At 53.6% G+C, this 27,991-nt stretch overlaps 8 protein-coding genes across 8 annotated transcripts; 3 read left to right on the top strand and 5 right to left on the bottom strand.

Annotated features, from left to right (window-relative positions):
• Nucleotides 1-1,134: 1,134 nt before the first annotated feature.
• N0V89_005107 (uncharacterized protein) lies at nucleotides 1,135-2,175 on the bottom strand (the record flags this gene model as incomplete). The annotated part of the gene is made up of 1 exon (XM_056213885.1): nucleotides 1,135-2,175. The coding sequence occupies one exon, from the start codon at nucleotides 2,173-2,175 to the stop codon at nucleotides 1,135-1,137; it is 1,041 nt and encodes a 346-aa protein (XP_056071152.1).
• A 1,392-nt stretch (nucleotides 2,176-3,567) lies between these two features.
• SFH1 (Chromatin structure remodeling complex protein sfh1) lies at nucleotides 3,568-5,454 on the bottom strand (the record flags this gene model as incomplete). The annotated part of the gene is made up of 1 exon (XM_056213886.1): nucleotides 3,568-5,454. One exon carries the CDS (start codon nucleotides 5,452-5,454, stop codon nucleotides 3,568-3,570), a length of 1,887 nt encoding a protein of 628 aa, XP_056071153.1.
• A 1,187-nt stretch (nucleotides 5,455-6,641) lies between these two features.
• On the top strand, nucleotides 6,642-7,874 carry N0V89_005109 (uncharacterized protein; the record flags this gene model as incomplete). Its single annotated transcript, XM_056213887.1, has 1 exon — nucleotides 6,642-7,874. One exon carries the CDS (start codon nucleotides 6,642-6,644, stop codon nucleotides 7,872-7,874), a length of 1,233 nt encoding a protein of 410 aa, XP_056071154.1.
• A 1,026-nt stretch (nucleotides 7,875-8,900) lies between these two features.
• N0V89_005110 (uncharacterized protein) lies at nucleotides 8,901-10,192 on the bottom strand (the record flags this gene model as incomplete). Its single annotated transcript, XM_056213888.1, has 2 exons — nucleotides 8,901-9,799; nucleotides 9,871-10,192. The coding sequence occupies 2 exons, from the start codon at nucleotides 10,190-10,192 to the stop codon at nucleotides 8,901-8,903; spliced, it is 1,221 nt and encodes a 406-aa protein (XP_056071155.1).
• Nucleotides 10,193-10,974: 782 nt separating this feature from the next.
• Nucleotides 10,975-13,013, bottom strand: N0V89_005111 (uncharacterized protein; the record flags this gene model as incomplete). The annotated part of the gene is made up of 5 exons (XM_056213889.1): nucleotides 10,975-11,225; nucleotides 11,282-11,885; nucleotides 11,947-12,483; nucleotides 12,535-12,871; nucleotides 12,952-13,013. The coding sequence occupies 5 exons, from the start codon at nucleotides 13,011-13,013 to the stop codon at nucleotides 10,975-10,977; spliced, it is 1,791 nt and encodes a 596-aa protein (XP_056071156.1).
• A 1,058-nt stretch (nucleotides 13,014-14,071) lies between these two features.
• N0V89_005112 (uncharacterized protein) lies at nucleotides 14,072-16,739 on the bottom strand (the record flags this gene model as incomplete). Its single annotated transcript, XM_056213890.1, has 5 exons — nucleotides 14,072-15,436; nucleotides 15,483-16,085; nucleotides 16,138-16,351; nucleotides 16,402-16,499; nucleotides 16,575-16,739. 5 exons carry the CDS (start codon nucleotides 16,737-16,739, stop codon nucleotides 14,072-14,074), a joined length of 2,445 nt encoding a protein of 814 aa, XP_056071157.1.
• Nucleotides 16,740-18,075: 1,336 nt separating this feature from the next.
• On the top strand, nucleotides 18,076-24,825 carry CCH1 (calcium channel protein; the record flags this gene model as incomplete). The annotated part of the gene is made up of 7 exons (XM_056213891.1): nucleotides 18,076-20,745; nucleotides 20,792-21,092; nucleotides 21,140-21,266; nucleotides 21,311-22,250; nucleotides 22,302-23,744; nucleotides 23,794-24,116; nucleotides 24,168-24,825. 7 exons carry the CDS (start codon nucleotides 18,076-18,078, stop codon nucleotides 24,823-24,825), a joined length of 6,462 nt encoding a protein of 2,153 aa, XP_056071158.1.
• A 1,645-nt stretch (nucleotides 24,826-26,470) lies between these two features.
• On the top strand, nucleotides 26,471-26,851 carry N0V89_005114 (uncharacterized protein; the record flags this gene model as incomplete). The annotated part of the gene is made up of 1 exon (XM_056213892.1): nucleotides 26,471-26,851. The coding sequence occupies one exon, from the start codon at nucleotides 26,471-26,473 to the stop codon at nucleotides 26,849-26,851; it is 381 nt and encodes a 126-aa protein (XP_056071159.1).
• Between the last annotated feature and the right edge of the window lie 1,140 nt (nucleotides 26,852-27,991).

Genomic DNA, 27,991 nt, shown 5'->3' on the forward strand with positions numbered 1-27,991 from the left:
TGGTGGAGCTTAAGGAAGGTGCGCTCAACAGGATGGCGCTTCCCCAAAGCGTACGTAGCGCTGAATCGGTGGAGGGAGCAACGCTGCCAAGGGATCGCAAGCTGCGTCAGCGCGAACCAGCAACGCGACTGCAGATTCGTCGAAGACACGCGCCTTGGTCAGTCCGTTCTCGTCTGGAATATTGGTGGAGTCTACGAGCGAATCTGCGCCGTCCTCTTCATCAGAAGTGCCTCGCGCTGGTGAGCGGTGCCAATAGTACCTCAGGCGGGGCGGCAAAGATGCCACCTTGCTGAAGCTCGTTCCCCCGGACGGGCCCTGTCCCCCCGAAACGGAGGCCCCGTCTATTCTCTACCCCGAACGCTTCGGCAGGGTCAAGCAGTACCGCGACTACTTACATCTCGAGCACATCCACTCCACAATTAACGCACCTGCAATGGCTGAAACAGTTGCCTATCAAGGGACCGACCTAGTACAGTTTGTTGCGATGCAGGCTCGTTCTCCTACGCGCAGAAAAAGCACGTTACACACGATTTCTTGGTGGCGTCTTGGGTACGTCTTGGTGTTGTCCTTGTATACGCAAGGAATGTGCTCGAGATGAAAGCACTTTATTCACAGTTATTATCTCCGCGGAGTACGAATTTTAGCAACACACTGTCCGTTGGCAGCTTCAATTCGGCATCTTCAATAACGCCAGTGGCGACGCGAACCTGAGTACGGCGACACGAAATTACCATGACAGCACCAAGCATGAATTGCTAGATTCAGCTTTTCGGATGCACCTAATATAATGGCTAACAACATTTTCGGAAACAGTTACAGCGGGACCGTATCTCATTGAAACCAGACATACACAATACTCTGCCGTCCATCTACTCTACTGTGCTATCTCCATGTAAGTTGCATAAAGATGGCTTGGTATTAAAGAAGTCACGTAACCTCCAACCTCATAATCACATAACCCCGTACACTCGAACGCCAACAGATGCCCGCTGAGAATGCTAAGCAACACCTAATCCACCCCTCAGACACCAGTAACAGCGCACATTCCGCCATCCGAACGCCAATACCAGCTCATGTTCAATCAATCGCCGAAAACATTGTACATACCAATATCGGTCTCACACAGTCGCCTCTTCACAGACGTCTCTCCCTCTTCACAGGCTCCTCCACAGGTGGTTCTTCAGCCTTCCTCTTCGTGCCTGCAGAACCTTCACTTCCAAAACTCGAGCTGCGACTCATTGGCGGCGTCGCTAATGTAGCTTGACTTAGAGCAGGATATCCGAAGACTGGACGCTGAGGCTGTGCCATCTTCGAAGCAAGATTCGCTTGGCTTTGCTGCTGCTGCTGCTGTTGTTGTTGCGCCTGCTGTCGCTGCTGCGCCAATTGCATATGCCTCGCGATATCGCCCAGACCAGGCCCCACGATGTTCCTGTCTCCAATGACAGTAGCGCCGCAGTTGATGTTGATGTTGATCTTCGGAAGCTCTCTCCTCTCTTGTGCCGGACGTTGTGCGACTTCGGGCGCAGTCGCAGGCGCAGGTGCAGGCGCAGGTGCATTGGCAGGCTGTCCCTGAGGCTGTGCCTGCGCATTCGGCGGTATTCCCCCATGGATCAATATTGCGAGCAGATTCGCAATTCGCATGCTATCCATCTGCGCGATACTGATGATGTTCCCATGGCCTCTAATCTGCGTCGTGGCATTGATGTTGATCTCAGGCGTCTCTCCATTCTTTTCGTCTTCCTCTTCCACTGTATCATACAGTCTGTGCATCATTTCGGGTAGTGTTTCTGCCGGGTCGACGACGGTGTGGTATGCAGGTGGGGGCATATCAATGTCCCTCTCACTCTCAAGCTCAGGATTGGGGGCAGTAGGCGAAGACCCCTGTCGTGGTACACTCTGCAAGTTTGACAAAATGGTTCGCAGCTTTGCGTTGTGCAGGGCTAGATTCCGTGACGGGTCCATACGATCTATATGGCTGCGAGCCTGCGTGTGGTGATCGATTTCCGGTGTGGGGTGCAAGGCACTCGGTTGTGGCGTGATGCTGGGGTGAGGAAGTTGGATTGTACGACTATGTCGGACAGAGCCGCCGGTTAGTGTCGTGTTATGCTGCCTGGACTGGAAGATGGGTGCTTTCGGCAGTACAGTCGGTAGCTCAACCGTAGTGTCGTGATACATTGTGTCGTGTGCTCGTACGTGCATGGCGTTCTGGGTGCGGGTATGCACTCCGTTATGACACACGTTCTCGTACATACTCCCCCATACCTTGGAAAGAAAATCGCGAACATGCAAAAACTCCAGCGCCAAGAGGAACAGCAAGAATACAATCAGACGTACATACCTTGTGATGTTCTCCTCAGTCCCGATCACTATTCTTGATCTTCAATCTTGAGACTTAATTCTTCAAAGTCGTCACCGTGCTGGGTATAGGAAAGGAACTTTTCAGGAGGATATGCAATCAGGATATATAACCCAGCCCGCACCAGGCAACCAACCGCGACCTTCCTATTGACACAGTCCAAAACCGCACACAATAGCAAGCAGCCGTTGTGCAACCACGGCACTTACCACCTGGGTAGTGTCGGAAGGACCATGCAAGCCTATCAGAAGCCACATCCGCCCTTCCGCGGTTGTAGTCCTTCCTATTGTGAGCCTCCTACGAGAAACCTTGGGAAATCTCTGATGCACGTCCTGACACTCCAAGAGAGCATTTCAGGCCTCTACGTAATAGTGCGTAACTTGCGGGCATTGCAGCGTTGACTCATCGCTGAGATCGAGGCACAGTGCGGCGAGGACAGCAATGTGTGACATGGCCGCGACCATCAAGACAGCACAGTACCAATGGACAGCGATCGGAGAGTTGCGCGTTGTGTGGCACTGGGGTTTGTATTACGAGCCCGTTTCATGTGTCGCACAATAGCATCAATAGGATCTGAATAGGAGCGCGCTAAGGCAGCCCCACACAAAGAACAATAGGAAACGGGTCCAACTTTGCTAGCGCTGTATGACGAGCCAACAGTGCTATAGGCCGCAGTTATGGCTGCTTGGAACATCTGCCGATGAGGCTGTACGACGAAAGTTCGAAATAGACTGCCAATCGTTGCCGGCGAAAGTCCTGGCGCAGTTCGGAGTAGTTGGCGTATCCCCATACCTAATTGTTGTAGAAGCGGCACGTTCACTGTACTGCCGTATGGGGGCCCCTACGGCGCAGCACAGAAGCGATTCACGAGTGTGAATGCAATCGTCTGCACCGGTGTGTTCTCTGGACATCTGGCTCGATGAGCGGCATCAGGATTTGGTCGTTTAGTATTGAAGTAAGTTCTTGACATTGTAATCATCATGCGCACTGTATACAACTGCAATGATGCAAAGTGCGCAACCCTCGCCTCTTCTTCCAACACTATCGTACCGCCCATTCCTGACGAACTCAACCCCTGTCGAAGCTGCCCGATCCAGTACTCGAATATTGGATACAACCAGACGCCGTCGCTCATAAATGCTACAGTAAACGTACAATGCCCAATAAGATCGTGGCATACGTATGCCTGAAAGAACTAAACCCCCCGTCTTTCAAACCGGTCCACGGGATGATGGTGAAAAAGAAAGCACAAGGCGGCTTGCGGGTACTACCTTGTTGGGTACTTTGGAACAAAGTGCTTCGGCCAGTCTCCGTAGAAGAGGTTGTGGGACCACGGGGGGAAGTTTCTTGTCGCGCTCGTAGAGATACCCACAGTTCGCACAGAGTGTTCGCGGACCAGCGGGACCGTCGCGTACAGCCCAGACAGCATCGCCCCAGATTAGACAGTGGGAGCATTTCCATTCCCTCCGTTCGCTATTGATCGTTAGTACGACAATGATACTTAGTAGAGCATATACATACGTTTCATTTAGGCCTCCACCCGATCCTCCGTATCCGGAGCCTACGTCTGGTGTGTCCCGCCCTTGTGGACTGAGACTTCTGAACCGCCTCTTTTTCTTGCTACGCTCGCCGCGACCCATGTTCTCCGTTTGCTCTGGGTTTGCAAAGAAGTCGTTTTGTGGTGTGCCCGTCATATTTGCCGTGGATGAAAATCGTGCTGTTTCTCTCCTCAGCCTCCGGATTTGCCTCTCTCTATCACCTTCGCGCTTCTCGATCTCTTCTGGGGAGAGGATCTCGACTTTCGGTTCCCACTCATCGCATAGATGCTCCGGGTCATACCTCCAGCCTGCTCCTATGACGGGGTCGACTGCGTCGTTGTCGATCTCGCCGTCCCCGACCAAGCCTCCATTCTCGCAAGTTTCCTTCTTCAACCGGAGGACTGCCTCATAGATGGCATGAGACATTGCGGGAACCCATTCTCCTGCCAATCCAATATCTGCACAAGTGACCTTCGCGAACATCTCTGCAAAGCCCGGTGGGTGCAGTAGAGACCACTCGAATTTGTCGCTATACAGCCGGTTAAGCAAGTTAACATTGAGCGTGACAATGCAGCGATATGTATCGTCAGGGTTGTGCAAATCTTCTGAGGGCAAAGCCGTTGCGGATGCGCTTATGCCATTCGGAATGGCTGCGGGTGTTGCTGTGCCGTTCGTTGGAGCATTGCCATTAATCACTGGGGTCGAAACGCCGTTCGTGATTATCGCTGCGGGTGTTGAGGTTCCGTCTCGAGATGGCACTGCCTGAGTCAACTCGGCCTGCGATGGTGCAGCTGTCGTGGTGCCTTGTACGGTTGGTGATGTCGTCGAATGGAACAGCGGGTGCAGAGCAACGCCAGCATACTCCTCCAGCTGCTGCCGAATTTGAGTGGCAATGCTGTAGATGAGAACTGGTTTGCGGTCGACAGGCAGGTCCATCTCATCCACGAAGATCTTGGCAAACTGGTCTGGGGTCATCAAAGCCTCGTGCAGATTCCACAGGAAAGTGTCTTTCAGGCGGTAGGCCGGAGTCATGTCTGGTTGCCTATATGCTGGTAGGGTTTCGTCGATGCCGAATTCGCGCGCGTTCGAAGGCGTGGGCAGCGGCGCATCTGGGCGAAAGGCTTGAATGTCCATATCGATCCGTATGGGAATCAGAGTGACAGGGAGAACAGCCTGGACCTGCACTTGCTTCTCAGTGCGCGTGTATTTCGGCCTTCCCATCCAGTCGCGCCAGATGCCCTGCACATCTACGGGTGTGTTAATCTCCTTGCCCAAGGCTGCTATCTGCGCAGTCTTATCCAGCGCCGATTCGTCTCTGCGCAGACTGCGCAAACCGGTCGCGCGGCGCGGATTGTCGCTGTCATCCTCAAAGTTGTCGTCGTAGCCATCTTCCGCATAGCTGATTACAGCTGTTCCGCGCTTCGTCGTGCGCGGCACGGGCAGCGTGTTTGATGGCGGGACAATGGGCGATATGAGGGAGTTTCCATACGAGCGCAATCGCGGCGCATAGGTTGATATGAAGGCCTGTGGCGGCGCTGTCCTCCCCGTCGATGTAAACATTGTCGCTATGGCGCGCTGGCTGCTGCGAAAGCGAGGAAGCTCAACAGAGGGCCAGACGCGTCGTGGGCGGGCGCGTGCCGCCTATACGAAGTTGATAGGCACGAAATGTGCAATATCGGGTTTGGTAGCTGGCGGAGACCACTCAATGTCGCAATGGACTGCCTTTCCAAAGTCGTGAATGCTGCTGCCGCGCACTGCGTCAATCTTTCGCGATGCTTCACGGCACGCACCGAGTGCCAAGCCGCTAAAGTGCATTGGGATTAGGGCAAATTCTGAGGCTCGCATCGTGACTTGATCGAGCCATCACCATCCCGCCTCCAATGTGAATACGTAAGTCTCGTCGTCGCCATCTTCGCTTTACTTCCCTCGCCGTGAGCAGTTTGTTTCAAACACTTCGCCGGTCATCCGCACCACAGCCATGTCACTCGCATCGAGGAAACAGATCAGCTTGCCACCGACAGGGAGAGCAGCTGCCTGGACTGGTCGAGAAGAGCTCCCTTCATGTACGACTTAGCCGTGAATCAAGCGGCCTGAAACGAAATCCTGATAGCGCTCTATGAATGCGTGTGATCAGCGGGCAAGACCGAGGTTCCCCTGGTGGGCTCCGGCGTCTATTTTTTGCCCTGTTTCATGTTCCTGCCGCGCATAAACTCTCAGCCACTCATTGCACCGATCATCCAGGTTCACGAAACCTCGCTCGAATGAGCGCTCGAGTCTTTGAAAGGCTACGACCTCTCAAATGAAGCCTCCGCATTCAGGGACAAACTTCCGGCATGAGAATAATAGCCGATCACCTTGTTCATGCGGTGGCGGAGTGGGCGCGTAGCGAAGATCCCTACTCTGGCTCCACGGCGTGGAAACCATAAACATTGTGCGTCCGCCAGTCGTTCAGATTCTACCTTCACTTTTATCACATTCTCTTGTTGCGGTGTTCACCCTGTCCATTCTACCTTCTTTGTGCCATTGTTCTTATTGTGTGTCTTCGCACTCATTGTAGATACACTTCACGACAGTTCAGGCAACTTCACAACCCTCCTTATCACTACTTTAAGGCTTCAGTCCTACGCTCCCTTCCAGCAGACAGATCAAAACGCACAGCTTTCCGGAAAAGCTATCTGAAAACTTCAACTTCAACACACGAACAACTTCCAACACTCTTTCTACCAACGATCATCAACACCGCCAAGATGTTTACTTCGCAAGCACTCTCGACTCTGGCAGTCGCCATGCTCTCCATGGCTCCCTCTGTTCAGTCGCACATGATTCTGGCCACTCCCAAGCCATTCGGATCGCCCGACAACTCGCCGCTTGACCCCTCTGGGTCTAACTACCCTTGCAAGATGACCTCCGCAACCGCGGGTGCTGGGCCTATGAACGACTTCGCGGTCGGCTCTAAGCAGCAATTGTCTTTCACGGGCTCCGCAGTCCACGGTGGAGGTAGTTGCCAGGTCTCTGTCACTACCGACAAGAACCCCACCAAGGACTCCGTGTTCAAGGTCATCCACTCCATCGAGGGTGGCTGCCCTGGTGTCGATGGCCCTGCTACATTCGACTTCACGGTTCCCGATGCCTTGCCTGACGGCGAGCTCGTCATGGCCTGGACCTGGTTCAACCACATTGGAAACCGCGAGATGTACATGAACTGCGCCAACGTTCAAGTCAGCGGCGGTGCATCTGATAACTCCAAGTTCGAGAAGCTCCCTGACATGGCCATCGCCAACGTCGCCGTTGGAAAGGGCGCAACTTGCAAGACCACCGAGAGCTCTGACTACACCTTCGAGGGTGTCGGCCAGAATGGCGACACTGTCGACAAGGTCGGCTCCGGCCCCTTCGTCGACGTTTGCGGCGGGGCTTCCTCTGACGCGGGTAGCGGTAGCACTGGTGGTAGCTCTGGCTCTGGCGCTTCAGCTTCAGCTTCTGCTGGCTCTGGCGCTGCCAACAACGGTCAATACACTCCCGGCGCCGGCGAGGGCGGTGCGGCTGCAACTTCCGCTGCTGCTGTAGCCTCTTCCGCGCCCGCTGCTTCGGCTACTGGCGGTGCTGGTGGTGTATTCGCTCCCGGTGCTTCTTCTGCCCCGGCGGTCTCTTCTGCACCCGCTGCCTCGCCCTCGGACGCTGTCACTTCTACCGTCCGCACCTTGCTCACTGTCACCGCTCCCAGTGCATCCGCCACTGTCCCCGCGAACGGCACTGGAGCGGCTCAACCTACCGGCGGCGCTGATTCAGGCTCGGGTAGCACTTGCTCTAGCAATGGCTCAATCGTGTGCAACGGCGAGTCGCAGTTCGGTCTTTGCGACAACGGCAAAGTTGTGTGGCAGGCAGTGGCCGCTGGCACCAAGTGCGCGAACGGCCAGATCGCGAAGCGCGAGTTCACGCACCCGCACGCCCGCGCGCACCTTGCTCAGCGCGCTTCTTTCTAGACACTCTGTCTTGGGGTATCAGTGACTAGCCGCTAACACCACACTTGTTTGCATATACATAGCATCTTTGGCTGTCACTGGATGATGGCTGACTTCGATTCTTTCTTCTTTCACTTGGACACATTTCTGCATTTACTTTGGCGCTTATACCCTGGCATCTTTGAGCTTCGGCACTGCTGAAAGCGGTGTTGATAGTCAGATACTTCAAAAATTGTTCAAAATGCTTTGCATGGCTTGCGATAGCATAGCTACATACATAACGAATACAATGTGCATATGATTCAAGACCTCCTCTCCATCTGTGACTATATGCGTAGCCTGTACATGGAGATTGTTGAACGGAATGAGCGCCTTTGTCCCTATTGTCTTTCGCTGTGTGGAAGAGCCCACCTGAGATACCGAAGGCGCCCACATTCTCACACACCCCAGAAGGACCCACTCTGTTCGTCCAGCTCTCTTCAGTCCCTGTCCATACCCCACCTACTCAGGGGCGTGAAAAGCCAAACTCTGGCACTTGTTTTCCTGTAGGTGGTGGCGCAGCAATAGACTTGAACCGCAGCACGTTTCAAGCTCGCTCACCTTCCAGCCGTAGGCTACAGAACGATGAAACCTGCCACATTAGGCAATTCATCTCTCGACCAGCTATTGCAGTCGGAATGGCTTATTACTCGTGCCAGAGACTGCTAGCGGGGTTTCAGCGGCCAGCTCAACGAGAAGTCACGTCGTTTTCTGTCACTCCTTCCCGGATATGGGAATATACCACATCAAGCAAGTTCTTCCCGTCATTGATTGTAGCGGGAAAAGCAGGTTTTCCATATCAGCGACTGACAATGGGTGCTCCTGTGATCACCCAACTCAACATGTGACATAAAATCGGCCCGACCTTCGTATTCTGTATGAAGCACTTCTTTTCTGTCCATTGATCGCACTGAATAGCAAGTTTCCGTACCAGAAACTCAACAGTACCATCCTTAACAGCCCACCCAGCAGAAAATTATTCCACTCATTTTTCCCTCTCTTGCCCCCTCAATACCCACTCTTCCCAGGAACTATCTTATACAATGGCCCCTTCTTCCCAAACATATCTTGAAGGTCTTTAGATATAACGTCCGGTCTCTCCCACGCCGCAAAATGCCCTCCCTTCTCATTAACACTCTCATGCACCACATCTCCCAGCGTCTTTCCCCACACTCTCGGCACAACAGTGATCTCTCGTGGAAAATGTGCTAAGCCCAGCTTCACCCGCGGTATCCACTCGCTCGCGCGCTCCCTGCTCGGCACCATCTCCGTAGGATTATGGCCGGCTTCGTAGTATATGCGGATATGTGCATTTGGCCCCGCTGTCGAGAAGTAATAGATTGAGACCCAGGTCAGGATTTCGTCGTCGGTCCAGGGATACGCGTCTGTCCAGTCCCTCAGCTTCTCGTAGATCCAGGCGAGCAGCGCGACGGGGGAGGAGGCAAAAGCGAAAGAAAGGGTTTGCGGTTTTGTGGCTTGGAGTTGGCGGTATGCTTGGCCTTCTGTGGTGAACCAGGCGCTGCGCTGCAAGCCTTGCTTCTCGGCGGAGGAGTACGGAGTTACTGCGTGCTGCAGTGCAAGTGTGGGTTGTGAGGTGAAGGAGGGAGGATGAGCGCGGATCATGTTGATGTGGGATGCGAGGACTGCGTCCGGGTAGAGGAGCCCCATGATGCGGGTTACGTAGAAGCCCCAGTCGCCGCCTTGGGTTACATACTTGGAATAGCCGAGGTCGAGCATGAGGCGGTGGCATGTTTGTGCGTACTGCTCGAGGGCGAAACCGGGCTTGGAGATGCGTTGACTGAAGCCGAAATTGGGGAGGGAAGGGGCTACTATCTGGAACGCGGGTTTTCCGTCGCCTCCTTTGAGCAAAGGTAGTAGTTTCTTCACTTCGAGAAAGGAGCCAGGCCCTGCCTGATGTTAGGATGTTGATTATGCTCTTCGATTTTGAGCACGGGTTCTGGAGACCAGAAGGACTCACAACCATGACAGAACAGCAATGGGATCGCGCCCTCGACCTCGCTCTTTTGCCATACAAAATGCATGTCTACATCCCCAAATCCATCGACATTTACTTTCTTGCGGTAATTTGGTAGCTCGTTGATTTCGGCCTCTGCTTTTCGCCAATCGAAACCGGTGCGCCATTGCTCTGCCAATCTCTTTACGTCTGATACTGGAGCACCGTAACGCCATTGGTCGTCGGTATCAAGCTCATCTGGATAATCTGTATCTTCTAGTTTGCGCTTTAGCTTTTCAATGTGAGCGTCAGGGACGTTGACCGTATAGGGCTCGGGGGAAGACATGATGGGAAATTGAGGTCTTGAGGATTTGGCGTCACGAATGGACTCAATGACAAAGTGAAGTAGGCTGCTGTGTGAAGCGTCGATGACGCGAAATGCGCTGCTCCAGAGTTCTTATATCTGTCTGTCTGTGATCGCATTTCAAAGCAAGGTACCAGTACCCCTCACTCGACCAATCCAAAGTCCACCGCGCATGTAACTGTTTGACATCATCGCGCCCTACACTATCTCGTATCGCCTACGCATTAAGCTCAACATCGTGTACCACCGGGGATTAGTCATATTATCCTTGCGTCGATCGCTGCGGTGAATGGCAGGATCAGATGCAGTCAACACAATGCCATTCGTCGGACAAGAACCACAAATGGCGCTGATAGGCCGTCAAGGAGCTTGGGACAAGATGACTCTAGATGACAAATGCGCCTAGGTAGTAATGCCATGAACTGTAGATGTCTAGTTTTCGAGCACAGTGTACTGGAGCTGAGGTTCGGTTCACAGGCTCAGAGCAATGACATCATACGCACGCTCCAGACGGCATCTTTGTACTTCGATTCAGATTGTGTACAACGACGGATGCTGCCATAAAAAGTGCAATAATACATCAGACGTAGATATCTAGTAATCTGCCTCCCAACTGCATCGACCTCGTGTCGAAGCGCACCGTCTGGATGGGAAAATCCGCTGCCCGTCATCACCGCGAACCATCACAACTCTATATCGTAGACACAGCATGCAGGACCGAGCATTCCGCAGACTCCTGCTCCCGTTTCCGCCGTTGTGCATCTTTACACAGCCAACTTAGCTACTCCAGACGTTAACTTTGAGAGCGAGCCCTGAGCGTCCTCCTTGATCATCTCAGCAGCGCCCTCGCCAATGCCATAAGCCACCATCTGCGTATGGCCATTATTAACCCTCGGGACCGAAGAGCAATCGGCCACACGCAGATTCCTCACACCCCGGACCCTCAACCGTCCGTCCAGCACAGCATCCTTATCGTCAGGCTTGCCCATCGCACATGTGCCTGATGCATGGTAGCCTGTATCACTCGATCAGCGTCTGCAGCTCTGAAATTTGTCCGGTAGTTAGACTCACAGGTTGTGGCATGCTGTCTCACATGCTCTTCCCAGTCCTCTCTCGTCGCATTGGCATGATGCGTCAAGTTACTCGGCCAGCTCCCCTTGATGACATCCTTCGTTCCCTTACCTTTCATAACGATGTCATTTGCGAGTCGACACCCCTCGCTTAGGACGAGCATGTCCAGCGGGTCGCTTAGGTAGTTGTGATCGATGACGGGATTCTCCAACGGGTCCTTCGATTTCAGCGTCACCGAGCCGCGAGAATGCTGGTTGAACAGGAGCGCGCACTGCGCGAAGACGTGTTTGTGGTCGACGGGGAAGTCGGTGTACTGCTTTGGGCCGCCGTAGAGCTCGGTGTTCCAGAGCTCGATGTTGGGCTGGGAAGGGAGCAGGCCCATGGGATCTCTGCCGCCCTGGCGGGGGGCGTTGGTCCAAAGTTCAGAGTCTTTGAGGCGCTCGTCTAGACGCGCGTAGCCGAAGATGCCGAAGGGAAAGGTGGATAGGATGCCGCTTTTCTTTTCTTGGTAGAGTTTGTAGGTGGAGGCGATGGCGTTGTCGTGGTAGGCGAGGTGGTCGTTTGTGAGGTTGGGTTCGGAGACTTCGTAGAAGATGAAGCAGAGCTGGGGATCGTCAGCTTCTCTCGACGCAGCGATGGTAACATGTCAATCTCGGGATACTTACGACGTGATCCATGAGGTTTCCCCCCACGCCTGGGAGATCTACTAGGCACTCAATACCGTGCTTTTCTAGGTGCTCCTTGGGACCGAGACCAGAGCGCATCAAGAGAGGCGGACTGCAATAGGCTCCTCCTGCAACAATCACTTCTTTCCGAGCGTGATATTCGACTTTCTTGCCATTCGTCGAGATCGCGGCAACCCCGATCGCAGTCAGCTCTTCTGCGTCTTGGCTGAACAGAATCTTGTCTACCGTGACCTCAGTCTTGATGGTTATATTCTCTCGCTTATGCCCCCTGGTAATGAAGTCTGCAGCCGTGGTCCGGACACCTTGATGCACTGTCCGTGGCACGTCACCACAGCCATGTGGCGTCTCACCAGTAGAAAACATATCGGGATGGTAAGGCAAGCCCTGGTCAATCATACTCTCCTTGACACGCTCTGAGATCGGTGCAAGGTCGTGTGGCTCAGTATGCAGAGGCCCATCCGTACCGTGAACAGATTTATCCGCCTCATGCCAGTCTTTCTCATGGAATGTCTCCGCCTAAACAGGGTCAGAACCACGAATTCACAAGGGAGTAGAAGCCCAACCTACCCGTTTCATGAACTCAAACATCTTTTCCCCCGTCCACTCGCTCAATCCCCAGTCGTCATAGTCCTGCTTCATGCCGCGGATACACAACGTCCCATTAACGCCGCTCGACCCCCCCAGAAACCTTCCTCGGCTAAGCTTCACGCGTCTATCGTCAATCGTCTTCATCGGCTCTGTCACAAGATTCCAATCCGTCTCGCTGTCAAAGTTCTTACTCCACCCACCAGCCATGTGCACATTCTCGAGGTCCGCATTGTCGGGTCCAGCTTCCAGGACGAGGACTTTTACGTCGAGGTCTGAGGCTAGGCGGCCGGCGATTACGCAGCCTGATGTGCCGCCTCTGTTTACAAGTCAGTTTGCGTTCGACTTGATGGAAGTAGAGAGAATGAAGGCTATGTAAATGTGCATTTGTAGTCGTACCCGCACACAATGTAGTCGTAAACCTCCGACGGATCGACAGAATCAACACGCTCGAGAGACATAGTTGCGAAAGCTATAGATGGCTGAGTCAAGCTTTGATGAACCAAAGGCTCAGGGTGGACGCCCTCGTAAGCTACCACGCTCTTTATGCAGGGCCCAGGCTGACCGGAAAGCCTCCGCACTGTTTCCGCAGCTGGGTGCGTGGGATGTCCTGGCTCCCTTCGGGTGTGTATGGTTCCAAGCTAGCGGTTACCGGTATGCATCGATCTGTCCACGAGGGACATGCTGATCGGCTGCTGGACGACCAATGGTCAGGCCGTAGCTGCTGATTACCAGGAAAGTTTGCTAGCCTGCTGAAATCAATGGACGGTTACTGGCTCCGGTATGCAAGGGAACGGATGCTGATGCCATCTTGGAATGCATACATCCTGAGCTTGTGCCAGGAAGCTGGACCCTTGAGTACATTGCGCCTTCGGCCACGGGCAGGAGCATCGGCTGTGTAATCACTGGATGTGTGCGAGTGCTCTCTCTGAACTCGCTCTCGAGATTTGTGTTCGGGTTCACTGAGTTTACCCCGCATTTACAGGTGTATATTGTGGGGTGAATCGCCCCGTTCCGCCGCTAATCTTTGTACGCCTCACGTGCCTGGGGTCGTGCAAAGATCGTCCCTTTCGCGCGTTACCTCAGTATTGGGCCTGTGTCTGCTCGTTTGACACAATCAAACGCCATGAACATGGTTCTCCAACAATCTTTGCTGTCTTCGCCTCAATCTGTGCCATGTATAAATCAAGTTTTGAACATTTTAGACATTCGATTCAAGTCGCGTATAGCAACGCGTTCTGCAAAGTGTAATAACACACCAAACATGAATATCCAGTAATCCGTTCCGTGTCCACTCAAAAGCGTACATGCCCGTGGGCAGCCCAGACGCCATATACCAATCCAAACGTACACAAACATGCTACAATACCAAATGAGCCGTGCCCATAACCGAAAGCTGTCCAACTTGCGTTCGTATCTTTTAATAATGTACATCTCGTTCCATTGGACTCCCAATACGACCCATCAACGAAGCTTCATCAAGTTTAGACGATCTTGAACCTGACATTATCTCCTTCACCTAAATGGAGCTATCGAATGGGTTCCCGTTCATGGGCACGTCAAGTGTCCGATTTGGTGCCGGCGACGATTTCTTCACAGGCGGACTGAGGTTTTGAGGAGGAACACTCGGCGATAGCGACTTGATCGGCGGGAAGACATGTGCCTCTGACATCTCATGGCTTGAAGGTGGGCGAGCGCCATCGTGTTTCGAAGGCGCAGGGATCGGATCCGGTAGAATTTGTGCTGGCATTTGACCTGGCGATGGTGCGATGAATGATACAGGAGCCGGTGCCGGTGAAGACATCATCTGGGGGAGGGGCGGCGGAGGAGAGCTATGCTTAGTTGGGGACATGGCCGATGCCTGGGCATTGCTTGGAGGGAAGGAGGAGTGAGGGCTGTTCGTGAAGTTGTAGCCGTTCGGAACGCCATTCGTAGGGCGAGGTGAAGAATGCTTGATAGGAGATCCGAAGGAGGTGGTGCCGGCAGCGGACGTAGGTCGACTAAAGCTGCTGGTGTAAGTGGGGTGGAAATTCGATTGAAAAGGGTTCGTGTTGTTGAAAGGACTGCCATTCTGGCGTGATACTGGCGTGCCATTGCTGAAAGAACTGATAGCATGGGGCGGGAACCGGGGTGGTGATGAACCTAATCCATTAGGCATATTCACACCGCCCTGTATACTGGGGTGTCGAGGGCGTGTCGGCGAACTGCTACCAGCAGGAACTACTGGTGAACCGTAGGCTGCCTCTGATCGTTGGATGCCTGGCGGGCCAAGAGCTTGTCCTCGAGGTGAAAGGCTCGGACCGTTCATCAGAGAATGACTGGGTTGAACCGGCCGTTGTGGGGATTGCGGCATTGGACGTGGTACATCGACTGCCTTGAGCTGATGTGCGGGTTCTGTCTGAGCATTGCCGTTAGCCTGCGAAGTGCGTCGGGCATCAGGCGAGGCAGATGTTAGTCTGAGCTTCAAAGCAAGCTTGGGTTCCTTTGCGGCTTGCTGTTTCCGTGTGCAGGAAGCGCAAAGAAACTTGAAGTCTTCCATATTTGCCCGCTTCGCAGATATGCCGTGACAGGTTGAGTGCTGCCACACGCCGCAGCCGTCCTTCTCGTCGCATTGTATCTGGGGTTTGCCGTCGTCAAGGCACTCTCCGTTTAGTCCGCACTTCTCACAGTCAAAAAGCCAGTATTCCTTCTCTTTGAGTTTCTCCAGATCTCTCTTAGCTTTCTTCATCTGTGCTGTAAGATGGCGCTCGGAAAGTCTGGCCTCTTCGGATGTGAGCTTCTTCTCGTCTTCCTCCAACTTGCGGACGTTCTCCTCTTGTAGGATCTTTTGGGCCTCGCGCTCGCGAATGCGTTGCTCTCGTGTTTGCCTGCGAGACTCGTGCGCCTGCGGGTTATTAGTCGAAGTGCCAAGAAGTCTCTTTAGTACTTACATCCTCCATGTTGCGCTGCCTGTCTTGCTCCGCCTTTGCCATGGCGATCTCCTCACGTCGCTTCCGGGCTGCCTCCTCGGCCTCCTCGACCTCCCTTTGCTTGTCCATCTTTGCGGATATTCTCGACGAGCGCTTGGCAGTAGCAAGCTTCTGAAGCGTTTCCAGCTCTCTCATCTTCTTGGCTTCCTTCCTTGCCTGGGCTTCTGCCACCTTGGCAAGTTCTGGTATTATATCTGCTTCTATGTCCTTGTACAACTGCTTCTCATCAGGATGACGACTCTTGCGTATGCCGGTCAGGAAGTCTTGATAGTCTTCGTAGGTAATGCAGACACATTCCCACTTCATACCGCCAAAGCCATCGTCCTCGGGCTCTGCGTCGAGCGGGAGCTCAGTCGCCTCATCGACCTCCTCAGGCTCCTCAGGTTCCGGCGTCGACGTCTTCCTCCTCTTGGAACCTCGTGACGAGCGCGATTTGCGTGCCTTGGCTTTCGTTTTGGCTTTCGGGGGAGGCGGTGGAGGTGGGTCGGTCCGGCGATACATGCGCATGTCGTCGAGCACGAACAGTGTACGACCTTTGGAATCGTATCCGAACGGATTGAAGCGCTGCAGCAATAGGTCAGATGTGTGTAATACTAGGGCCAGTGCTGTGGCTTACCCATTCTATCTGTTCCGACTCAGTCGGATTGAGTCGTTCCCTAATCGTATTTGGGTTGTTCAGCGTCCAAACGGATAGCTGTTGGAGCACTCTAATCTTGGTGAAGATATCGAAGTCGTCAAACTTATTGGGAATCTCCTCGGTGCCGAAGGGGTTGCGCGCCGGGGCTTTCGCCACGAACTGGCGGCGTGTGTATTCATCAAAGATCTCGGGTCTGTGTATGTGTCAATATCTGAATGGGCTTGTAGAATGATATGAGCGTACGTGAGGCCTTTGTGCGACGAGACGTGCTTGAGGAGGGCGAGGCCAATGGCGGCCAGTTGTGCCGAGGGCTGTGGCAAGAGACATTCCGTCTCTAATTCCTATGCGATCGTTAGCATCCAATGCGCAAAGCCTGGGCCGTATGCTTTGTGAGCGCGCCGGGCGCAAACGCGTACCTCGATACCAAAGTCCTCGTCGATTTTGAGAGCCCCTTTGAAGAGGAAGATGTATTGTGCCAAATTGGCGAACTGCCACATATTGCGTAGCTTTTGCAGTGTCGTCGGCTCCTCGATAGGTGCTTCCGTCTCCATCTCATCCCGACCGCGCTTTCTCGCGACCATTTTGGCGGAGCGAGCCAGGCGGCGACGCGTATCGAAGGGCGGGTGATTCGGGCGAAGCAGCGTCGAAGGGGGAACTGGAGTGTAGGCCTACTTGCGCGGCGCGTGCAAAGTAGAAATATGGCGAGCAAGTGGGCTGGTTTGGGCGGTTTGTGTTTGTGAGGTCGGCCAGGAACGTGAGGCCCCGAAAGGATGATTGCACATTACATTACCGCGGCTATCGCGCTAGTCGTTTTCGGAAAAAGTACATCATCGAGCGTGGGACGTGGGCAGCCTCTTAGCCTCAACTCTTCGCGACCACATCCCCTCTCGAAATGTGACGCGATGTTGAATTTAGGCCTCGCTCCATAATCCCAGGCTTTCCCACGCGTCGGCGATTGCTCGAAACCTTGGTACAAACAATGTCGCTTGCGCCTCTTTTACAGACAGGGGATAAAGATGGGGCTGATGATGTGGGTGTTGTAAGGGTTCATCACCTAGTGCTGTGATCAGGTAGAGGTCTTCCACCACAAAAATTACAAGGTTTCTCTTCTGCATGCGACGTCGACTTCAAATGTTTGCTTGTTCATGTGATAGATATCGGGCCGGGGATACTTGGCGTACTCGTACTTTCGTATGGACCTTGGAAATACCGTACATACGTGTTGCTGAGCGCAATTTTGATGAGTACTGGGTATGCTGTTCCCTAAACTAGCATATCATAGAAGTGTATCATTTTCTGGTGGCGAACAATTTTCTGATAGCAGCGTTAACCGTGACGTGCAGTAGGACTAATCATTTGTCAACCCGCGACGTGAAGTGTTGCAAAATCCAACTGCACGAAGGGAACTTTTCGGCTCGTGAAGATAGAGTGTTGTTGATTGCAACCCTTCACGAGCGCCGATGCACTCTCTCGCCATATTGGTACATGTGAACGGCGACTGTGATGCTGCCAGGCACAGGTTGCACTGCGGTAGCTAAAAATACGCGGGTTGATGCCGAGGACACGGTTATCTGCAGGTATTAGGGCTGGATCCGCCTTGGCTGTGGCTGAACGGCAACGGCTGGGATTGGGGGGACGCGCTTCAGGGCAGCCGTGCCTAGTACTATCGACCTCGAGGACCCGCATCTGACAGCTCGTAACGTTTCCTACACCCTCGCTGTGACCGTATCCCGTCTGATTCCCGCGCATCCTTTGCACCGTTGCCTCTGCCGTGCCATCGCTCGCTCGACCGCTCGACCTTGCCGCTAGGCCCCTCCCACCGCGCCGTATAATCTCTAATGTTACATGCTCGCACCGCATGAGCTGAAGCGCGACTCGATGTAGATTGTGCACCACGCACGAGCACCACTCGCTTCGATGTCCTCCCCCGACAGTCCCAACAGCCACCGCCGAAGCCAGACACACCAGTCAATACCCTTAAGAGACCTCCATCGCCCGCCGGACGAGTACGTTGGAGAGAGGCAGCAAGGGGCGCAACAGCATCGCAGAACCCTTAGCGACCGAGGACGACAGCTACTGAGACACTCTGGGTCGCTTGCTTCGGGACAGCCTTGGAGCTCACAGTATGCGCCCATAGCGGAGACATCGCCCAGCCCAACGCGCACGCGTGGCCGTCCTCATGTCGACATCGCAGCCGGCGCATCTCGACGGCCGGCACACGTCGAGGAAGATGGCGACTATTCGCCCGTCGATATCGGCGCTTTCCAAGCTGCCATCGGCTTTTCAGGCCTGGGCTTCCAGGGCGAGACATCCCCGCCATTGCCCCCTCCCATGACGTCCGCAAAGTCATATCCCCCATACGGCAGCGACCCTTATCTGAGCAGGAGCACTTCCGAGGACCACGGCTTCTATGCCCCATCTGCCTACGACGATAGGGACACAGCACGCTTGACCGATGCGCGCAACTTACAACCTATAAGCGGTGCCGCACCGCCCCTTCCCACCACACCGGGCGATCGTTCCAGCTTCCAGAGCGTGCGGTTCCTCACACCGGGTGGATCCACCACTGGACCTGGGCTGGGGCATGATCTTGAGCAGCATTCACCGGGCGGCCTCCGGACGTCCACCGGCCGGAAGCGGTCGCTCTCGCCTGGTAGCATCGAGTCGCCGCTGCATCGTGCAGGAACCATAATGCGGAACATGTCCCAGCGCGTTGTCAACATCAGTAATGAACCTGAGATTGCTGAGCGAACTATGCGCAGGAAGTCCTCAGTGCGCCACCCCCAGGACCGCCTTCAGGAGCCGCCTTCGTTTCCAGCACTGCCAACATATCTTCATGACGGTCCTTCTTCGCCGCTCGCCACCCCAATTGAGAAGCCGCCCTCGCCAACCCAGTCTGCGAAACCCAGTGCACAGTGGCACCATCCATCGAATCCTTTTCGTGGAAGGTCACTGGGCATCTTCGGCCCGGACAACAAGCTGCGCTTAAAGCTCAGTGACCTCCTGGTACACCCTGTTACTGAACCATTGCTTCTCGTGCTGATCGTTGTTCAAACTGTGCTTCTGGCCGTGGATGCAAGTGAAAACGTATTCGAGCATCATAGGGACGCGACATGGGGCTCCAACATCGACTTTGCTTTACTTGGATTGTTCGTCGTGTACACCATGGAAACCATCATTCGAATTATTGTGTCAGGCTTCATCATCAATGCTCCCGAATACAGTACCATTAACAGACAGGTCAGCTTTAAGCGAGCTATCCTCGGCAATGCCCGCAAGCTGTTTGGACCCCAGCGGGTGCCGTCGATCAAGCGTGCCGAAACCAGCATCGAGCAGCAGATTCCTTCTGTCTTCCGAACTTTCACAACTGCACAAATGACCCCTGCTATTGGCCCTGGCAACGCAAGAGAGCAGCAAAGGGCTCGGCTTGCGCATCGTGCATATCTTCGCCATTCCTTCAACCGTACCGATTTCGTCGCCGTGGTCTCGTTTTGGATCTCGTTTGTCCTAAGCATCACCGGCGTCGAACACGCCAAGCACATTTATATTTTCAAAATGCTGAGTTGTCTGCGCATCATCCGTCTTCTCAACCTGACGAGTGGCACCTCAGTCATTCTACGGAGTTTGAAAAAAGCAGCGCCTTTACTCGTAAACGTAGCCTTCTTGATCAGCTTTTTCTGGCTTCTTTTTGCCATTGTTGGTGTTCAGAGCTTCAAATCGAGTTTCAGGAGACACTGTGTCTGGATCGATCCTGAAGGCAAGAAAAACTTTACAAATGAAGCGCAATTCTGCGGTGGCCATCTCGAAAACGTATCCGGCATTCATCCGAAACCTTACATCCAGGCCCCTGGAATGCCAGAAGGTACCGACAAAGGATTCATCTGCCCGAAAGGTTCGTTGTGCATAGAGGGTGAAAACCCTTATAGTGGCACTCAGAGTTTCGACAACATCCTGCAATCCCTTCAACTGGTCTTCGTAATCATGTCCTCGAACACGTACTCCGACTTGCTGTATACAATCGCAGACAGCGACTACCTCATAGGAGCGCTGTTCTTTGCTGGTGCAATCCTCATACTGAGTCTTTGGCTTATATCTTTACTCATCGCGGTCATTACGTCATCGTTCCAGATCATCCGTGAAGAGAGCAAGACAAGTGCTTTCACTGGCGAACAGATTGAAGAGGAAGATGCTGAGAACCTTCCGAAAGAGCGCGTGAGCAACCTGAAAAAGTTGTACAAGAAGACCTCCTGGATTTGGATCCTAATTATCTCCTATGGGCTCATTGCCCAGGCTTTGAAAAGCGCAGAGATGTCACCTTCACGAGCCAAATTCATTGACAGGTCTGAGATCGGGGTCACTCTCCTTTTGGTGCTTGAGATCGTCATTCGGTTCGTCGTCGATTGGAGGCATTTCTTTAAAGGCAAGCAGAATATTACCGATCTGCTCATCGCGGTTATTACGTGTGTCATTCAAATCCCAGCTATAAAAGGTTCCCATGGCGGACAGGCATACGCTTGGCTCTCCGTATTCCAGATCATCCGAATCTACCGAGTTGTCTTGGCCGTACCAATGACGCGGGAACTTATTGTAAGTTGCATCTCTCCAGAAAGTCGTTTGTTACTAAAGCCGTTAGATGATTGTCCTTGGAAATGTTGGCGGTCTGCTCAACCTAATATTGTTTGTGTTCCTGCTTACGTTCCTCGCCTCTATATTTGCGGCACAGCTGTTTCGTGGGGAGATTCAGGCCGAACAAGACGGCGACACCCTTGTGATATCCTTTTTCACGATATACAACTCTTTTCTCGGAATGTACCAAATACTCTCCAGTGAGAACTGGACAACTATAATGTACAGCGTCACGACCTTTACGGAACAATGGGGGACCTCCTGGATCGGGGCCACGTTCTGTATCATATGGTTCATTTTCGCAAACTGTAAGTTGTCACGCCGTAAGCTACGATTGCACTGACATCGGAAACAGTCATTGTCTTGAATATGTTTATTGCTGTCATTCAGGAAAATTTCGATGTCTCTGAAGATGAAAAGCGTCTACAGCAAGTCAAAGCGTTTCTGCAAAAGAAAGAACAGGGGTTCAACTCATCTGACGGGTAAGTTACCTTCTGCTATACAGAGTCTAGGCTAAGCTTCATAGTAATCTGTCACTCTCCTCTATCTTCAAACTGGGTCAGGCCAGCCGGAAAGACCCGTTAGACTACGGATCTGCTGCTACCGAAATGCTTCTGAAAGACGCCGTGGTTAGAGATTTCCTCGATGAAGCAGACGGAGACGGAGATGAGAGTCCACACGAGGACCCGCAGCCTGGCATCCGACCAGCGCCAACGATTGTCGGATCGGGCGTAATGTCAACATTCTGGCAGCGATTCAAGCGGCGGTTCACCGACAAAGAGCAGAATCCATTCTACGCTCCGCTTGACTTTGGACGCGCTTACGAAGATCTCGATCCCAGAAGAATGGCCAAAGAGGTAGTTGATGCGACAGAAAGGAGAAAGAAGGCACAACGAGATTATCTTCGAAAGCATCCGAAGTACAACGTGTCACTGTTCATATTCAAGCCCTACAATCCGATTCGTAGGTTTTGCCAAAAGATCGTGGGTCCAGGTCGCGGCAAAGATCGTATGGAAGGTATTGCCCCATCGGTGCCCGTTTGGTACACGTTTTCGGCTTTCATTTATGCGGCTATCATTGCCATGGTCCTTCTAGCCTGCGTAACGACGCCTTTGTACCAGAGGGAGTACTTCAAAACCCACGACTTCAGCGTCCGCAATTGGTTTGTCTGGACAGATATGGGCTTTGCCGTCTTGTTCACTGCGGAGGCTCTGATCAAAGTCATCGCAGACGGCTTCTTATTCACGCCCAACGCTTACTTTCGAGGCTCTTGGGGTTTCATTGATGGCGTGGTGTTGATTACACTCTGGATCAACGTACTCACGTCATTGCTCAACGAAGGTCAGATCACACGTACGGTTGGCGCTTTCAAAGCTCTACGTGCCTTGCGTCTCCTCAACATTAGCGACAGCGCGCGGGATCATTTCCATTCCCTTATCGTCCGCGGCTGGTGGAAGCTAATCTCGGTATGACTAGCTATGTTTGATCACAACGTGTGACAATACTGACGTTGACAGGCCGCTTTTGTCTCGCTGAGCTTGCTCATTCCCTTTGCTATATATGGACTGAACTTGTTCGTTGGTAAAATGCAATCGTGCAACGATGACAGCTCCAATATTTTCGATTTGAACGACTGCGTCAACGAGTACACTAGCAACCCTTTTAACGATGACTGGGATGTTCTTGCCCCCCGCCGCGCCGCAAACCCGTCTTATCATTTCGACGACTTCGGCAACTCGCTCTTCATCCTCTTTCAGATTGTATCCCAAGAAGGCTGGATTGATGTCATGTGGGCATCGGAACAAATCACTGGCGTGTTCACTCAGCCAGCCCCATTCGCTTCCCAAGGCAACGCTGTCTATTTCGTCATCTTCAACTTGCTTGGCGCCGTCTTCGTGTTGACGCTCTTTGTATCTGTCTTCATGCGCAACTACACAGAACAGACTGGTGTTGCTTTCCTGACCACAGACCAGCGGTCATGGCTTGAGCTGAGGAAACTGCTCCGTCAAGTCTCCCCGTCGAAACGCCCGTCCTCGACAAAGGTGCGAGAGACATGGGAAGAGTGGTGTTACCGGCGTGCTGTCCGCAAGACTGGCGGCTGGCAACGGTTCATAACAGGACTGTTACTGGCCCACCTTGTCCTCCTTTGCCTAGAGTGGTACCCCGGGTATGGCGTATGGGACCAAGTACGCGACTACATCTTCCTCCTGTTCACGATTATATTCATCGCCAATGTGGTCATTCGAATCATCGGCCTGTCCTGGCATCGATTTCGCAAAAGCTCCTGGGACGTGTTCTCTATTTTCGCAGTATCCGGTACATTTGTTACTTCGATCCTGCGATTGACCAACAACAGCGAAAGAGTCTTTGCTCAACTTCATAAGCTGGGTCTGGTGTCGATTGCGCTGCTCCTCATACCCAGAAATAACCAACTTGATCAACTCTTCAAAACGGCGGCGGCAAGTTTGGCATCCATCATGAACCTTTTAGCCACTTGGTTTGTGCTTTTCTTGGTGTATGCTATCGCTCTCACTCAGACCTTCGGTCTGACGCGGTTCGGTGAGAACGAGACAGGAAACATCAACTTTCGCAGTGTGCCAAAAGCTCTCATTCTCCTCTTTCGAACAAGCACAGGTGAGGGCTGGAATGAGCTCATGGAAGATTTCGCGTCTATCGACCATCCCTATTGCACCGAAGGAGAGCGATACTTTGAAAGCGATTGCGGCAGTCCAGAGTGGGCTCGGGCTCTGTTCGTTACTTGGAACATCCTGAGCATGTACATCTTTGTCAATCTCTTCGTGTCTCTGATATACGAAAGTTTCAGTTATGTGTATCAGCGAAGCAGTGGGCTGTCGGTCATCAGTCGAGAAGAAATTCGTCGCTTCAAGCAGGCGTGGGCCGAATTTGACCCTAACGGCACGGGCTTCATCTCCAAGGACGTTTTTCCCCGACTGCTTGGGGTAAGTGCAGCCGCAGAACTACATTGGACAATCGCTGACAGCTTGCTAGGAACTTTCTGGTATCTTCGAAATGCGAATCTACGACGGCGACTTCACTGTTGGTAGTCTGATTGAAGAGTGCAGCACAAACTCTAGGAGAACCTCAGGGCTACCCGTGCAAGGTCAGAAGGAGCCTGTCGAGATCGATATCAAGAAACTCAACCGGCGCTTGGCCGAGCTTGATGTTGTCGAGATCCGCCGTCGGCGACAGCGCATGAACACCTTTTTCGAGGAGGTGATAGTGTCAAGTGATCCCGACCGCGGTATCCAGTTCACTTCACTGCTTATGATCTTGGCGCATCACAAGGTTATTAACGATAACAAGAGCTTGAGGTAGGCACTGAGAGACCCTCGACTACACATATTGCTAACAAATGATTTCAGATTAGAGGAATTCCTCCGACGCCGAGCACGCCTGCAACGTGTAGAAGAGGCTGTGCGACGAAACGTCGTGGTTGGGTTCTTCGACACGCTCTACTGGTCGCGAAGATTCCGGCGCGTGCAGAAGCAAAAGGAACACGGCCGTATGACTGCTATTCCGCAGTTCACAGTACCCGAAATCTTTATCGACGATGAAGATATAGCAGATGTGCACCGCGGGCAACATTCTGCCCACGGCAGTCCTATGTTGTCACCAGTGCATACGAACATAGACATGGCAGGCTGGCGAGCCTCAGGCAGCGATGCGCGGGCCCCCTCACCTCCAGCCGACATGACGCTGAGAAGTCGAGCAAACTCGATACAGACGACACCACTCGGCTCACCCACAAGAGCTACTCCTTTCTCTCCCACACGCGCATCGCCGGGGCCGTCCCCCTTCTCACCACCACCGGATGGCGAGTGGCAATTCGCATCGGCGCTCAGTCGACCTCCCAGTCCGCTCGAGGGCGAAGGAGAGCTGACGGCGCCGAGCCCAACCGGAAACCGCAGCAGGCAAAACAGCGCTGTCAGTGCAGCCGACGTTTTGGAGGTGCTCGACAACTCAGCCTGGGGTGAGAGCATCCGGAGGAGTTTCACGCAGCGGCGGTCGGGCGGGAGGTGAACCGTCCGCTTTATTGGGTGTTCCAAAAATGGTGCCCATTTGTTGTCTCGAATGCGGATGATCTACGATATGACGATGGAGAGGGGTGCATGGTGCAGGGTCGCGGAAGGCGAGCCCTGCGTTGGCCTCGGAATAGGTCGCAGGTGCCTGTACAGGGGCATCCTGCACAACGAATACGGTTGCATTGATGTTTGGACCTCCCATCTGGGAATGGCGTAACAGCGGGGAGCAACGCAAGAGGCATTTATGGTGCGTTCGGGATCTCTTCTGCTTTGCCTTGTTGCATTTATTGAGCGCATGCGCATGTGTCAACGACCTGGAATCACAGTTGATAGACGGTTTGAGATGCTTTTGGGGGAAGGGCTTGCGGCGTGGTAATTGGGCGGTGGAGGAGCTCTTTTGTAACTTTTTTTTTCCGCAGGGGCTGCATAGCGACGGCGCTGGTTGGCAAGCATCAAGTACGCTCCAGCTCTTGAGCAAACCATTTCTATTCTCTCGTCGACAAGTGTTGAACAGGCGTGCATGTTCGCGTGGACGCGTCTATTGCGGTTTGCAGTGGCTGCGCTCATGGTGAAACTCGGTTGGCGCAGCTGGCGGGGGCTCTCAGACAGCTTGGCTGACGCGCGGGCCTCAGATCCAAAGGCGTCGCTCCGGACTTGAGACAGGCGAGATGGGCTGTCAGAGACACGGAGCGACTCAGGTGCTCGGCTGACGAGCTTTTTACAGGCGGAGCTGCGGAGACGTGTTGCGCTAGACGGCTGGTGGAGGTAAGGTGGAAGCTGAGAGGTTTCCCCCTCACTGCGAGCTCCTTCAGGTACGACACGCGTTTGTCAGGACATGGACGGTAAGCCGGAGAGTCGCTGCCCTTGGGACCATGGCTTGACCGTCCGTGCAAGGCGCGCTCCACCTTGTGATGCGGTCGATTACGCAGCACCGCCGACGTCGTGCCAGCGAGCAGGCTCCGGCGACGGAAATTATGCTCTCGCAATGGAGGGGACGAAGGACGCTTGTTCCGTTGCCAATTGTGGACGGGCCAGGTACCTATCCTTCCGGGCGATCAAACAGGGAGACTGTAAGGAAGCATGTTCGTTGAATGGCGGGCAGGGGTTGGCTTGTTTGAGCTTCGTGGTTCGTCTTGTGTGGTGGACTAGCGTTCGCTAGGCTGGCCCGGACGGCGCATGAGAGCATGCAGCGCCCGTTTTACCTTGGCCGGCGAGCAGCGCTGCGAGTGCTTAAACAAGAGTCCGTCCGCTGGGCTGGCTTGTCATCTATTCATCCGTCGACTTGTCACCTCCATTCGTTTCTGTCACTCTGTTCTTTCTGGCTCGACGCACATCCTTTCGGTTGAGACACTGAGAGCTGGTTCACGTACATACCTACCTACCATATCTTGTATACCTTCTGGGAAGTTCGAACGTCGTGTAACGATACATCGTACGCCCCGAGGATCCGCTTGAGACTCCATCCATCAACAAGACTCCACACTCTTTACGCTGGACAGCTGGACCTGTTGAACGCTCACACTCGCTGCTCCAAAGCATACACCTCAATTGATTGCAACTCGGCAATCACTCTACCTCAATCAACCTCAATCAACCTCAACCAACTAATATACGACACCCTCAACCTCAAACCACCCACCAAAATGGCCAACACCCGCACCAACCGCTTCTCCTTCGGCTCTCCCTCCCGCACCCCCAGCACCTCCCTCCGCCGCCTGCGCACCGCCTTCTCGCCAACCCGCTCCTCTCGCAGCATCTCGCCCTCATCCACAGGCACCACTTCGCCTCTCGCCCGCGGCCGCGACCGCACCGGCTCCCCGGACAGCCACCGTAGCTCCGGCTCCATGAACAGCATCCGCGACATCCTGATGCTGCGCCACAAGCCGAGCGTCTTGGACCTTGAAATGGAAGAAGAGAAGCACCTCTTCTCGCACGAGCTCGACGTTCTGGAGCCTCGACCAAGTATGGGAGAGTGCAAGGGCGCCGGAGTCGGCATCTTCGAAGTCTTGGATGGAAAGTTTTAGATAGATGAGTCCTGGGTATGGTATTGATTGGATCACGCGGCGTTCTTGGGGATTGTCAAGTGTGGGCAGTTGATGCACTCACTAACTATGGCGTTCATTGGGTTTCATTTACGATACGATGTAAAGACTTCTTCATTATCTACCTATGGTGGTCTACCATAGGTACAGTACAGCTCGATATGCAAGAGGGAGACCAGTCGCAAGCTTTCTGCGGCGGGTCGACGAGCTGCTTTTACTTTCTGTGAGGTGCGATCGAGCGGTATATACCCGGATTGGGAACAGATTGGGTTTTTCGAGGTGGATATATTGAATACATTCATTCATTCTTACCATACTTCTGCCTTCCTGCATTACTTACCATACCTACCCCAAGTACTCCAGCCCCTTCGCGCACTCTTGCAGTGTCAATTGCATGCATCGCCTCGACATACCAGCAAGCAGCGCCACCCTCCACGCAAGCACCCACCCACGTACTCTCCACGTACGCTTCCCCATCCCCACTCCTAGCATCACCCCAGCCCAACGTAGCACGCATGAAGTCTCCGACCGAACAAAAATAACCGGCGCGATGCGCACACGTCACGCGCACACATCATCACGACTTCTATAGACCACGATCAAGCATCGCCAGCGACCTTGCGTAGCTCCGAAAATGCAAGTGGTCTCTCGTGAAATTGAATTGAATGCAGCACGTGCGCGCACTCTACATGCTACGGACGGAGGTACCTTTTGTGCGGGTCCTAGCGCCCCTCGATAACAGCCCGGTGCCCGCCCGTTATCTTAGCCTACCGGTAGTCTAGCTCAGAAATTGCAGGGCAGAGGTAGTCATGGGGCTAGCGGTGGTGGGAATTACGAACGTCGGTCGTTATTGTGTGCCGTGGGAGAAATTTCAAAAGCAGTGGAGGTCCGGAGGAATTGATAAGATAGCCATCCCATGGTGGACGGTTTGGGGTGCGGTGCGGATATTGAGCTGACTGTGGAGTGTGGAAGAAATGATGACTGCGCCTCGGACTTCGCTGTGGACTCCCTACGTACCTGCTTCGTATTCGTTTTCCAGGCGCGTGACGACGCAAAGGCTTTCCACGGACTTTGACATTTTCGTCGGACTTGCGTTGCTGGCCTGTTTAGGACGTGTATGCG

The sequence above is a fragment of the Didymosphaeria variabile genome, assembly GCF_027946475.1.
Source record: "Didymosphaeria variabile strain IMI 356815 chromosome Unknown scaffold_4, whole genome shotgun sequence".
In the NCBI taxonomy this organism is placed as follows: Eukaryota; Fungi; Ascomycota; class Dothideomycetes; order Pleosporales; family Didymosphaeriaceae; genus Didymosphaeria; species Didymosphaeria variabile.